The sequence below is a fragment of the Ptychodera flava genome, chromosome 6 (genome assembly GCF_041260155.1).
Source record: "Ptychodera flava strain L36383 chromosome 6, AS_Pfla_20210202, whole genome shotgun sequence".
Taxonomy (NCBI): Eukaryota; Metazoa; Hemichordata; class Enteropneusta; family Ptychoderidae; genus Ptychodera; species Ptychodera flava.
In genome coordinates, this window is record NC_091933.1 from 23,963,321 (window position 1) to 23,975,637 (window position 12,317).

A 12,317-nucleotide genomic window follows, 5' to 3' on the forward strand; every position below is an offset into this window, starting at 1 on the left:
TGAAAACTTCATTACTCCAGGAGCTTCAGCTTGAGCCCACACAAGGCGGCCAGAAAAATACTCTAAAAATTTTTTGAAAATACAAATATCTGTCCCACAGCGCATTCTATCTCAACATTGTAGATCACTTGGCAGAGGAAAGTGGTGGATTTCTGTCTTAATTTTATCACCTGGAAAATATCTTGAATGCTGAGATACAGATAAGCCTGGTGGACAGTCCTATTCATGTGTCAGTCAATACATGTTTATGCAGAACAAGCTACAAAGTTTGCACCAAACATGAAATAGAATGGTACTTGCGATTTGGATAAAGTTGTGGAAGATACTGTAGAAGACAATGGATGTGAGATTGCACATTTGTGGTAAAAATTATTAGATTCAACGATACAATGTCAACAACACAAGAAAAGAGAGCCTGTTACTCATCTCCTCCAGTGCTTGAAACGTTTACCATTGACAAATCTGAACATTATGATATTGGTAACTTTTGATCCAAAACTTATGTTTGAAGAAATGTTTTCCTTGTGTATGGAAAGTTGGCCAATATCAGAACATTACGAAATACCCATGTACTGCTCATTAAATTCAAAAACACAACGATTCTTTTGCTTCTTCCAAATGCAAGCCCCGCAAAGAGATATGAAGACATTAAAATGTGCTTTAAATTAAACCACTCTTTCTTGTTCAATTCAGTGTACATACCTTCATTCTCAAACATCCACAGGTCGCAGGTAGGTTAAAACATTTCAGGAAAGACACACATCTGTTCAAGATCGTTTTATCTATTTATTTTCTTTTCACCAGTGTCCAACACAATTTTGTCATGAGATCGAATTTAAAAACACAATGCATCCTTTCAGATCTAACAAAAAAATACATTTCTGTTGTACAAATCAAACCAGCCTCTTGGTAGATAATTGCTCAAGTAATGTTATATTGAATTTTACATGTTCCCATGTTATTGCTGATGAGAAGAACATAGTTGTTTTGACAATAGGACTGTTACAGAAATGTTAGCATCCACTCATAGTATGTTTTTTTCAGAGAGTTTGGCATAAATGGTTAAAAAAATGTTCTCAGGGGAATCTATGGCATTTTCACTGTTGTCTCTTGTAGAACAACAAGTATGCGTTTTCTTTGATGAGGCTGCTATTGCATTCTTTGTCCATATCGGTTACCGGGGAAACAACGTCATCATCAAATTTGTACCACTTATCATCTGGTGCCAAACAGTACGAGATGTAGTGTCCACACGAGGCGCCCTGGCCACCGAGATGTAAACATATGCCATAGAGGTCGTACGTGTTGTTATTGACGACGCCCGATTCTCGGTTCGTGAAGGAGTCAAAGACCTGGTCTGCCAGGTCAAAGTCAGTCACTGGTATGTTTATGGGGATGTGCCTCTTACGGGTCGTAAGCCTGGTTGAGTCATATTGAAATCTCATCAGTTGAACGACAAGACACTCTGGCAGTTTCCGTAGCAATGACCTGCGCTGACCCGGCACAAAACTGCCTGAACTGCTGCTGCTAGTGCTGCCAGCGTCATTGTCCATGTCTTCGTGGCAGCCATTCACCAATCTCGTGTCGGAGAGGCTTCTATTCGTACGTTCTCTGATACGAAGTGATCTCCGCCTCCCTTTCCCCTCTGACATGTTCCGGCTTCTGTTTCCGCTCGTACAGGTGCATGCCAGACTGTCTTGACCACTCAGTTTTTCCACATTGCTGAATTTTTCGAAACACTGATACAAATGGATGCTTGGATCCTGGTCGGACAGGTCCTTGTATTCCATGATTGGCACCGGCAGGACTGTAAATGTTTCCATCGTAACCGATATACGATTACACATCAGGCAGCGTCTGACATCCACCAGCTGACCCGTAAAGAGCTCATCGATGACTGAGCCATTTTGTTGACAATAGCACAGCCATTCCAAATCAGACAATGAGGTGACTGCATCTGAGTATGTGTCCACGTCTAACCCATTCGCGAATTCAATTTCTCTGCGATAATGGTCCTTGAGTTCACTGATTCTGTTGTTGCTCAAATCCCCGTAGACGAACTGCAAAACGCTTTCTATATTCACAGCGGCAATACTCCTGGCAACCTGGCTGCTTTGATCGCTGCTTGTGGTGGCAGCACTCGTGGATGGCACTGCCACTTTCTTGCGGTTGAGGATCGCTTGTAAACTACTCAGCAGCCAGGTCAGAAACTCCGCAGCGTCTTGCTGAGATTGCACTTGGTGAAAAGGGTTTGCAATTAAACCAGGGATGAGTCTGTTGGCCGCACAGCGAAAGGCCGTAGAGCAGATGATAGAGTTTGAACTGCTTCCCGGTTCAACATTCAGACTTTGTAGAAGATTGCACATGGTTGACACAAATGCCATGTCCACCTGGCTGGTAATGATATTTGGCACTTGGTCCACCAACCTGGAAGCAAATGATGGGCTGTGAGCCAAACACTGTAGTATGGAGTTCATAAAGCAAACGTTCTGCCCGCCATTCTGCAGGCCTGGTGGTGTTGCCACCGTAGTACTGTATCCTAAACAAGACCACAGCCTGTCCTTCAGATTCGTATCGCTGTTTTGTCCTGAATAAAGTTTTGGGAAAGAATTCGAAAACCTCACATTGCTCTTCAAATCAGCAACCCTCGAATGAGTAACTTTGCTATCTGATGACCTGGGGCCTACTGCAATGCTCCTTTTTGTTTCTGAATTATCCCCGAGTTGAATAGGCCCTCGCTTCTGGTGTATGTCCTGCCTGATCAATGACGTGTGATGTTCGTCAGCGCGTGTTTCTATGCCTGGATTATGACTTGTATCAGGCATAACATGAACACCTCTGGCTGATCCAGACACCCTCTCAGCTTGGCTTAAGCGTCCTGGAGGTTGCCGTTTCTTTCGATATGAAAGGGTGTAACAGATTGTCATGATGGTAAGAGCCCATAACACATAAGGTTTGTGGTCATAGACAGCCATCACTCCACTGATAAGTAGGAGGACCAGAGACTCAGAAAGCCAGATCTTGTACTTTTCTCGGAGAGACCTGCAAAAAGATATGAGAATTTGAAATTAAGAATTTGACAGAACTCTCAAGTATATGCTTTGGAAATCATGACATTGCTGTTATCAAAAAACAAAAATAATGTTTACAAATCTTTTGAGAAAAGTGGCCAGAACTTACAATGTAATATTATCACTTAACAAGAACAAGTTTCACTGCACTGTTCAACATGAACTTTTCTATTGGATAAGAGCATCCATTACTCAACAAACTAGTGTTCAGAAAGTACAAGCAAATTCAAAGGGCTATACAAAGTATCATAAAAACCTTTCAAATCACTCACACTAATGATAGTGCCATACATCATGTGTGTTTCAATAAAGAAATTATTTGTGGGAGATCAAAATCTGTCAACAGACCATATATGTGCATTGTGTGTATGTGTGTGTGTACGCATATATATACATATATATATATATATATATATATATATATATATATATATATATATATATTATATATATATAATACATATATATATATATACATATAGATATATATATATATATATATATATATATATATATATATATATATATATATATATATATATATATATATATATATCATAATTAGCACTCAGTTGATTTTGAATTATATAGAACAGCTGTCTAAGTATTCAATAACCACGTTCCACCTTTCACTCTACAGTGGCAGAGGAACAGTGGTGTTTGACATGATATACCAGCCAAAGGTCATAACAGTGTCGATAACGATAAAATATTTTGCATATTTTACTATGTTCCATTTTGGATCACCTTTTTTATTTTATTATTGGAAGTTTGATGAGGCACCACAGCAATTTTAAATGCCAGACAACGGTAGCCCTATTATTGTCATTGAGTCCAGGATATTGACCTGTGGTCGTCGTTTTGGGTACTTTTAATACAAGTTAACGATATCGCACTGCATTCACTGAATTTCTCGTCACAATCCAGACAATCCAATGCCGTCAGCAAATGTTTGTTATGCGGTCAGGACAAAAATGTCGTTTCAAAAAAATAGTTACTGTTGGTTGTTGAATGATCTTGGGTTGCATTGTTGTGCTGTGGTCTGGATCTTGATGTCAAAAGCAATTCAAGCTTTACAAATTGTGTCAAAGAGTGATACTGCTGTAAATTGCTGAATGCACATCAAGGAGGTAGGGACGACCTCCTTGAGCACACAAACTGCCTCCATAGCACTTGCTATGTAGACTGGCAAGACAGAATAAACCCGGAAGAACACCAATCAGAGTGCATCAACAGCAACATAGAACTTGTCCTCAACGCAATGAACATACTTCAAATCTTTACAAAGAATGAGCAAACGACGTTCGCAGGAAAAAGTACTTCCATATACGGAAGCCACCTACTTGCAGAATCGATTAGATAAAGTAAGTTGACAGTACAATTTACAAACGTACGTACCTTGTTTGGCTGAGGAATATTTTTACCACAAAGTCCACGGCCATATATATGGCAATTTCCAAAAAAACACGACTTGCAAGGCTCCATGGAAAGAAATTCTCGGTGAGAAGAAGCCAAACTGTTTCCATGGAGACCGCTGGAAGTTTCATTTTAATATTCGGCTGCTACAGCAAGCTGCTGATGAAGCTGTCAACATGGATTATGGAGAAGTTTCAACACCACGTCACATACGCTAGCCCATGTTGTGCATAGTAAAATCATTTTGTTGATGTCAATCGTGTGATTTCTCTACATAATGGCATTCTGATCGACTAGGGTCTCCAGCTCTTGACTCCTAACTTCGATAACCACTGACGTCTCCGTTTTCTCTTAACTTCGTGGTTTTGTTCGCGTTCGGAACGCAGTGCGTCTGCATAGCTTCCGCGTAGCCATGTTTGGACAATCGCTTTAACGTGCGCCCTCTTCCAGCAGGCAAAGAAATTCTTTCTCTCCAGAGGGCGTACATCAAATTCCTGGAAAAGGCCAAAAAGGTCCACTTGATCAATTCAGCTAAACAATCGCAAAGTATTTTGTTTACGACCACAGGGCAGTCGTGCTCAACTCTAACTGAACACACATTCGTGTGCCGTTTGCATTTGAACACTGGCCACCATGTTGACAAGATCACAAACACAGAAGACCTGAAGGTAAGGTATTGCGTAGGCAATGTTGTACAGTAGCAGAGTAATTGATCAAATTATAGTATTCCAAATTATGAATGAATGAGGAGAGCCAGAGGAAAGTGATCGAAGTTCACTATTTCGCTGCTCTGGGGCTGACTCCACGACAGGTGAAAAAAAAATCCGCCTTATTTGATTTAATACGCCTACGCACTTACAACTTTGGACAAATCAGAACACAACCGCCATCATTGTAGGTACAAGCATGGAGCTTCAGTGGACTTTCAGCTGACAAGTAACCGTTGGTTTGACGTGTATACACACACGTCTACCATGTCTATGGGCTGCGTAGGGACAGAGCGGACTTGCAGCCAACAAGTAACTCTGGTACAAGTACACGCCAGGTTTGCTCCCCATTTTAAGTTGGCTCAGTTCAGAAAATCGTTTATAAAAAACCACAGAGGTAGAACAAGACTGTATCAAAACAGGGGGAATCTTCCAAAGGCACACATCAGACAACATTTGAAGGCATTAAAAATGTTACTTAATCACTAAGCGCAAACTGATTTTGTACACGAAATAGTTACTTTTACGAAAGAGTTTATCAGCCAGATAGGTGGAAGGTTCACACTGATATAGAAGGCCTTGTTTTATGGTTTATTCATATAAATGTTAAAAAGTGAACACACCAGATCATAGTTAAAAGTGCATGTAGCGTTTGCTCATTTTTAAACATATACATGTATGGGATCTGAATCCACACAATTCTTGTTTTTCACCAAGTTTGAAAAATTTTAATACAAATCTTTAACATACAGGCAGACTACATTCCCTATCCATACTAGTACATGTTGAATAACAGCGAAGATTTAAAAAGCACATTGAAGCTTATCATTCAGCCACAGTCCCTCCATGGAGAGCTGTTATTCAAGATGTTCACTTTGTAAATCTTACAGAGTTTCCTCTGTAAAAAGGGTTAAACTAAAAAGTGACTTTCATAAGCTCATCTCACTTTCAAAATGTAAGCTTATTATGACGACGTCAGACATATGTATACGCAAACAGAATGACATGGATGAGTGAAATGGGAGGGTGATTTGTAAACTGACATCGATTTCACACAATACATCAGCTTATAAAAACATAACACTGGACACTCTGGCATACGTGTCATGAAATGTGTCCCTCCAAGTCTGAGTTCAGCGTTGCATAAAGTTTTTGAAGCAGATTTTGTTACTTCCTTAGGCACAGAAAAACAACAGGTTCAATGTCACATAATGAGAGTCAAGGAATGAGTGAACAAAATGAAATTCCATCCAAGGAAAAATTACATAGAACATATAAAAGGCAACAAGAAGAATTTGACAGCATCGCAGAATTGAATTCAATTACATCATCTTTTAATTTACTTTAAAATTTCAGCCTGTGGACATTAAGATCCAAAATACAATTCCACATTACATGTTTCCATAGCAATTTGTAATATCTATTTCCCTAACATATTTTTTTGATCATTTTGGAAATTAAATCAAGAATTGACTGAATATGACGCAAAAATATTTCTTGCTCCTTGTGAATTATAAGAATTCCAAATCTCAGGATAGAATGAAGGGTTTTATTTTTATTTTCCATTTCCAACACATTTGTTTTCCAAGTATCAACAAATGAGTGCTGTAATGTCCCAGTATTCTAACACATTCACTTTGCTATTTTACAAATTTTCAGATACGTTCACATCAACAGAATATCTGTGTTGCAGCCCTAGGCTGATCCGTCACCAGCAATGGCTTCATTCAGTGTTGTCGTCAGCTACCTCATTGTATTGCTGAGTTTTCAACTGCAGTACCTGACAGTTCAGGTTAGTTATAATCCGTCACATGTTACACCTTTCCCACACAAATTCATAAAATCTTTCAAAATTCATTTAGTCAGAGAATTTATTACTGTTAGTTTTTATTGCATTTCAAAATAAACTTTTGTTCTTGAAAATAAGTGCACGTCCTTCCTGGCCCTGCATCAGCTGCAGACCTGAGTTTGTTGCCATGGAGCATTATCCTTGACAACACGACACATGCACAATAGTTGACAAACAAATTTTCAGCCAGACAAAAAATTCGGTCGTCAACAAATAATATTAGACAAAGCATACATACATCATATGACAAGTGTAACACTGTGACTTGGCATGTCAATATAATTTTTGGAGTAAAAATGAAATTAATTAATGGACAGAACAAAACAAATTGTGAAATGAATGGAGCACTAGATAAGATTGAAGCTTTCAATTTTTCAGCAAGCCACCTTGCACCGAAGCTGCAAGTTGTTCCACATGACAACTCAGGCATTGCAAATGAAGTAAACAGTACTTACAATCCATATTGCTTTGGTATTTTTAAATTGACTATCGTCATACGGGTAATGATCAAGTCTGCTTGTTACTGTCAGAACTGTGTCAGAGCTGACATGTAGCCTACGAAATTTTCGAGTAACAGAAAAGTATGTTTTGAAGTTGCGAAAAAGGAAAACTGACAAAGCTTTCAAAATGGCAACCGAGAAGAACTTCATGCTGGGAAAACTCACAAAAGTGCCAACAAATCAAAGATAGCGCTAGGATGATGAATCAAAACTTATATTTGCAGTTTTTGTTACATTGCTGTAATTTTTTCTTGTCAGAGCGCCAAATTCACCAAGAGATGCAAAGAAGGTCAGGTACGACTTGCTAAGGTGGACTCTGAAGGCATGGAGGTCTGTCTGTATGCAGGTAAATATGACCTGGTTGTTTTGAACTCGACTTTTTGAACAGTTTGCCAGTTATCTTCTCGTATAGTGTTATCAGTTTTTGATGCTAGTGTTTTTAGTGCATGTGAGAAATGTCTTGGATGAATGTTTTTTCTTATTAATCCTCCTCACAACTATCTACATCATTGTCCATGTGCAAAGAATCTCTTAGAAAGATCTGCCGACAAAACAACAGTAAGCCACTTCTTGTGGCATATCTTGCCAATTTAAATTTACATGATAAAACTTACATAACATTACCCAATTTCTGGGAAGCTTGTCAAGTTTTGACATTGTCTTGAATGGATGAGTCAAGGGTCAACTTTACTGCCCAGCAGAAATACACTGATTTACATATTTAATTGTTTTTGAACACTGACAAAAAAATTATCATCAAAATCTTATTTTGTTTATTTAGAGCTGCAAGAACTTATACCATATGGAGACATCAACTGTGGCAGTGAGATTTTCAGTATGAAGAGTTTCCGAAAAGGTGGCCATACTTATTTGGCAATTGCAGACCGTGATAGAGGTAGTGTAATTTTCTCAATGTTTGGTTAACAGTCACACAAAAACTTAACATACAACCATGGGGCGGTTGTTCTGTGTGTGGCATTTGTTTTGTCCTGAACCAAACTACGCTAGGTCACAGTAGTCGAATGGTATCTGGGCAAGCTGTTGAGCAAGAGTGGGTATGACCTTTGACCCCTAGTGACCATTTGTTACCAGGCTGTACCTCAGTCCCTCAAATAAATGTTTAGCTCATATATCAGGATTTGCCAAATGTGTAGTTGACACCTGCTATTTGTCTGATTGTTACTTTTGAGTTGCTTGAACGTAAAAAAAAATCATCCATGTGGAAAGAGAACAGTGCATGATAATCTTTTTAACAAAATACTTCCACATATAAGAGTTACCTCAAATAGAAGCAAGATTTAGGACTGCAAGAGTGATGCATCACCAATTGAAACAAGTTGAAATAAGTTTTTTAAATACAAATTTGCAAAGATGCCAATGAAATCTTGATAAAAACTAGTATATACATCTGTGCAGTTTCATTTTCTGTTAGTTATCATAAAGTCAGAATTTGGAATGTCCATGTCTTTTTCCAACTCTATTTATAGATGCTGTCTTTGTGTACAAATGGGAGAAGAGGAAATTCGAATTACTACAGGAAATACGAGTGGAAGCAGTCTGGAGTGTGGAAGTGTTCAGCATTAGCGATGTCACTTATCTCGGGGTTGCTTCATACAGAACGGGAAATGTGGCCTTCCTCTACGAATTGAAAAACACAGACTTGCTGACTTATCCCATCATCTACAAGTGGAACGAGGAAAATGAGACATTCTGTGAATTTCAGACGCTTGACGTAGTGGAAGCAAGAGGTTTAAGATTTACGCAGCTCGACACAGAGCAGTTTGTCTTGTTCGCTCTCAATGGAACCTACGCAAACACGCCGGTATACGAGTGGAATGGACAAAGATTCGTCCGCTCTCCCGAAAAGCTCAAACAGAAATCAAAGTACGCGGTATTTGTCCAGCATGATGATCACAATGTTGTACTGCTTGGCAGCGATCGCAGTACCACCATATGGCAGTGGAGCGGAGTGAAGTTTTTCAAGAAAAACATTCTGAAGATCCGCACTGGTGACAGCACCAGCATGGACTCCATCAGCTTCCATGGCAACACCTATGCATGTTTCATTGATACGAAAAAGACTTCCAAGAGACAAATCATGATCAAGAAATGTCGCGGAAACTATAAAAAGCATTTTGACGACCTGCAGATGTTGCAGGGAAAGTATTCGACAACATGTAAGTTTTTTGAACATGCTGAACGCTTGTATCTCTTCTTGGGTGGTTACCTTGAGGCTGCTATCTTCTCACTGGACATAACTCACGGGCGTTTCACACGGGTGACAAGCATCAACGATGCCACTCACGTTACGGCTGTTGAAGTCGTCGATGTCGGACACCACGGTCCTTACATCGTCATGAAAATGAAGAGCAAAGCTGACCAGAGAGCTGGGGACGAAGCTCATGATGTCTGTCGGTATTACAAAAGTGAAATCAACTACCACACGTGAAACTCCTCGCGTATCCTGTACCCACCATTGATTGCTAAGCTCCGTAACTTAGCAGAAAAGTGTTGTGATCACAAGGCGACTTCCACACCAAACAAATGTGCCAGACTACCGTACTGTTAGATGCAATGACGGTAACTGGATCAGCCAATCACAGAGCAGCGGTCATCTTTTGGCAAAACCACCATCAAGTTCATGGCAATTAATGTACTGATTGGAGAAACTTTTGTCATCAATAACTGATTTTCACTCGGATTGCCAAACACAAAAATGCACTGTGGATACATGCCAACTTGCCGTGATCGAGTCTGTTTAAATTCAAACACTTGATCACCATCTTTAGACTGTGGGAGATTACTTTATACATCATAAGCAGAGAAAAATATAATTGGTTGATTAATGTGATGAACAATCTATGTTTCGACATTGTGCCAAGTAACCAGAAATCCATCAGGCCAATTTGTAAATCAACGACAGAAAAACTAAAATATAACAACTGTTTTGTATATTCAGTTTTCAGAGAGGCTGACAAAAGCCCCTACACAGCAGAAACTCTATATTTGATGTTTCCACATATGTCAATACCATGTACTGCTACAGGTACTGTACAGATAAAATGTCAAAGGACTGTAACTACGGGGAAGTAGTAAATTATATGCGTCGACTGACAAAGTTGAATTCTTTAAATCCATTTGTGACCAAAACTATGTTAGACGATGCGACTCTGGCACTGAAGCGCTGGGCCTTTCTTTTTTTTTACTCTGGTATTTTATTTTTGAAATCATCTATCTATTTATGAATGAGTAAGTCAAACACAGTGTCCAGTATTTTTCACCCAAGCATTGAGTGACTTCATGAGAACAATGCACAAGATGCCAAGTTATAAAATGAAGAGATGGATTGCTTGCAGAGCTGGTCTTTAATTCAGGGTTCACGTGTCGAAAATGATACTGAACCCAATCATGTTCACATAATGTGTCACTGTAAAAAAATATAAGATGGTACTTATTCATGTTTTGTGCTTTAAAAATAAAAAGTACTCAAACAGTTTTTTTGAAAACAAAAATGTTCCTGTTGTGAATGGTGTGACCACCCCTTGACAAGATGGAATAACCCTTTCAAAGCACAACTCCAGGAAATGCTGGTGTCCCATGACATGGCTATTATGAACGGTATGGTCATTCATTGGGCGCACCTACAGCAGTACATGAGAAAATGAATTGAAGTGATTTGTTCAATGCATCTGACTGTATTGGCTTTGATTATGAAGAATATCTGTGGTGGGTTTTCCCCCAAAGGTACTCCCTGATAGTGGTCATCAATGAAAACTAGGTCACCTGATTCATGTACTAGTTCTTGATCTAAGAGGTTGTTGCACCCAACAGCTATTTTGCTCAAAAATCGCTTTTTTGCTAAGATTCAGTCAATTTTAATTAATTTGTTAAGCCAAGATTAAAATATGGGTTGGGTTCACCTTTCAGCTTATCAAGCAGACATAACTTGGGTGAGAAAGAAGTGTAATTTTATACAAATCACCCAATGTCCTGGCTACTATTTTTCTCCAATTTCAAGATTTCCAAAAAATGTAATTCCACTCTGGCTTGGTCAAATTTTCTGAAATTTTCACACTATGTTCTTTAAATACTATTCGGAGGGGGGGGGCAATAAAGTTCTCACATTTTGAATAAAAGGCATTTTAATTTTGCTAATCCTGATTTTAATCACTTTTTTGAGTGTCAATCTTTCAATCCTTGCCATTTTAGAATGAGGATAGATAATGCAAAATAAAAGTCTTCTTTTTTTACATATACTTGTTTCAAGTGAAAATAGTATCAAGTTTTTGACTTAAATTATCATCATTAATAAATGGACTTTTTATACTCCAAATATACACCCCCTTCATCCTCTGAGTAACACTATTGCTACCGTACTAAACTTAGATTCTCTGCGTTTGAAAATATATTGTACGAGGGGTTTCCTTGTCATCTTTGATGAAAAATATTGCTTTGAAAAAAAAAACTGTGTTGGTAACATGCAGCTCCACCTTTAAGCTACTTCAGTTCACAGCAATAATAACACTGTAATAATCTTGAATATTATCCTTTCTTGATTATTTTTTCTTGTGAATCTTCAATTTGTGGTAAAAGGGTAGTCCTGTGATTTTCACCAACTGAAATGTGTTTTGTCATCTTTCAACAGAACCTTAGGATTGAAATATTTTTTTGCCAACGTACAGACTGTGTGTCAGGTTTTGCATCAGCATGCAGCAGTTTCTCAGTATCTGCACAGTGACAGAGTTACACTGGCAGATTATCAGAAAGATATTCC

The 12,317-nt window shown here is 38.7% G+C and overlaps 2 protein-coding genes across 2 annotated transcripts; one reads left to right on the top strand and one right to left on the bottom strand.

The window, feature by feature from the left end:
- Positions 1 to 770: 770 nt before the first annotated feature.
- On the bottom strand, positions 771 to 4,921 carry LOC139135248 (ubiquitin carboxyl-terminal hydrolase Usp2-like). Its single transcript, XM_070702538.1, has 2 exons — positions 4,470 to 4,921; positions 771 to 3,042 (listed from the first exon to the last, which is right to left on the bottom strand). The coding sequence occupies exons 1-2, from the start codon at positions 4,616 to 4,618 to the stop codon at positions 1,098 to 1,100; spliced, it is 2,094 nt and encodes a 697-aa protein (XP_070558639.1). The 5' UTR covers positions 4,619 to 4,921; the 3' UTR covers positions 771 to 1,097.
- Positions 4,922 to 4,964: 43 nt separating this feature from the next.
- Positions 4,965 to 10,661, top strand: LOC139135249 (leucine-rich repeat LGI family member 2-like). The gene is made up of 5 exons (XM_070702540.1): positions 4,965 to 5,155; positions 6,854 to 6,986; positions 7,802 to 7,889; positions 8,325 to 8,438; positions 9,031 to 10,661. Exons 2-5 carry the CDS (start codon positions 6,912 to 6,914, stop codon positions 9,990 to 9,992), a joined length of 1,239 nt encoding a protein of 412 aa, XP_070558641.1. The 5' UTR covers positions 4,965 to 5,155; positions 6,854 to 6,911; the 3' UTR covers positions 9,993 to 10,661.
- The last annotated feature ends 1,656 nt before the right edge of the window (positions 10,662 to 12,317 follow it).

Excerpts from the sequence above, each read along its gene's own strand:
- LOC139135248 (XM_070702538.1), bottom strand. The coding sequence starts at position 4,618 with ATGAAACTTCCAGCGGTCTCCATGGAAACAGTTTGGCTTCTTCTCACC. Across the intron at positions 3,043-4,469 it reads ATATTCCTCAGCCAAACAAG|GTCTCTCCGAGAAAAGTACA; the intron begins GTACGTACGTTT and ends ATCTTTTTGCAG.
- LOC139135249 (XM_070702540.1), top strand. The coding sequence starts at position 6,912 with ATGGCTTCATTCAGTGTTGTCGTCAGCTACCTCATTGTATTGCTGAGT. Across the intron at positions 6,987-7,801 it reads TGCAGTACCTGACAGTTCAG|AGCGCCAAATTCACCAAGAG; the intron begins GTTAGTTATAAT and ends TTTTCTTGTCAG. Across the intron at positions 7,890-8,324 it reads GGAGGTCTGTCTGTATGCAG|AGCTGCAAGAACTTATACCA; the intron begins GTAAATATGACC and ends TTGTTTATTTAG.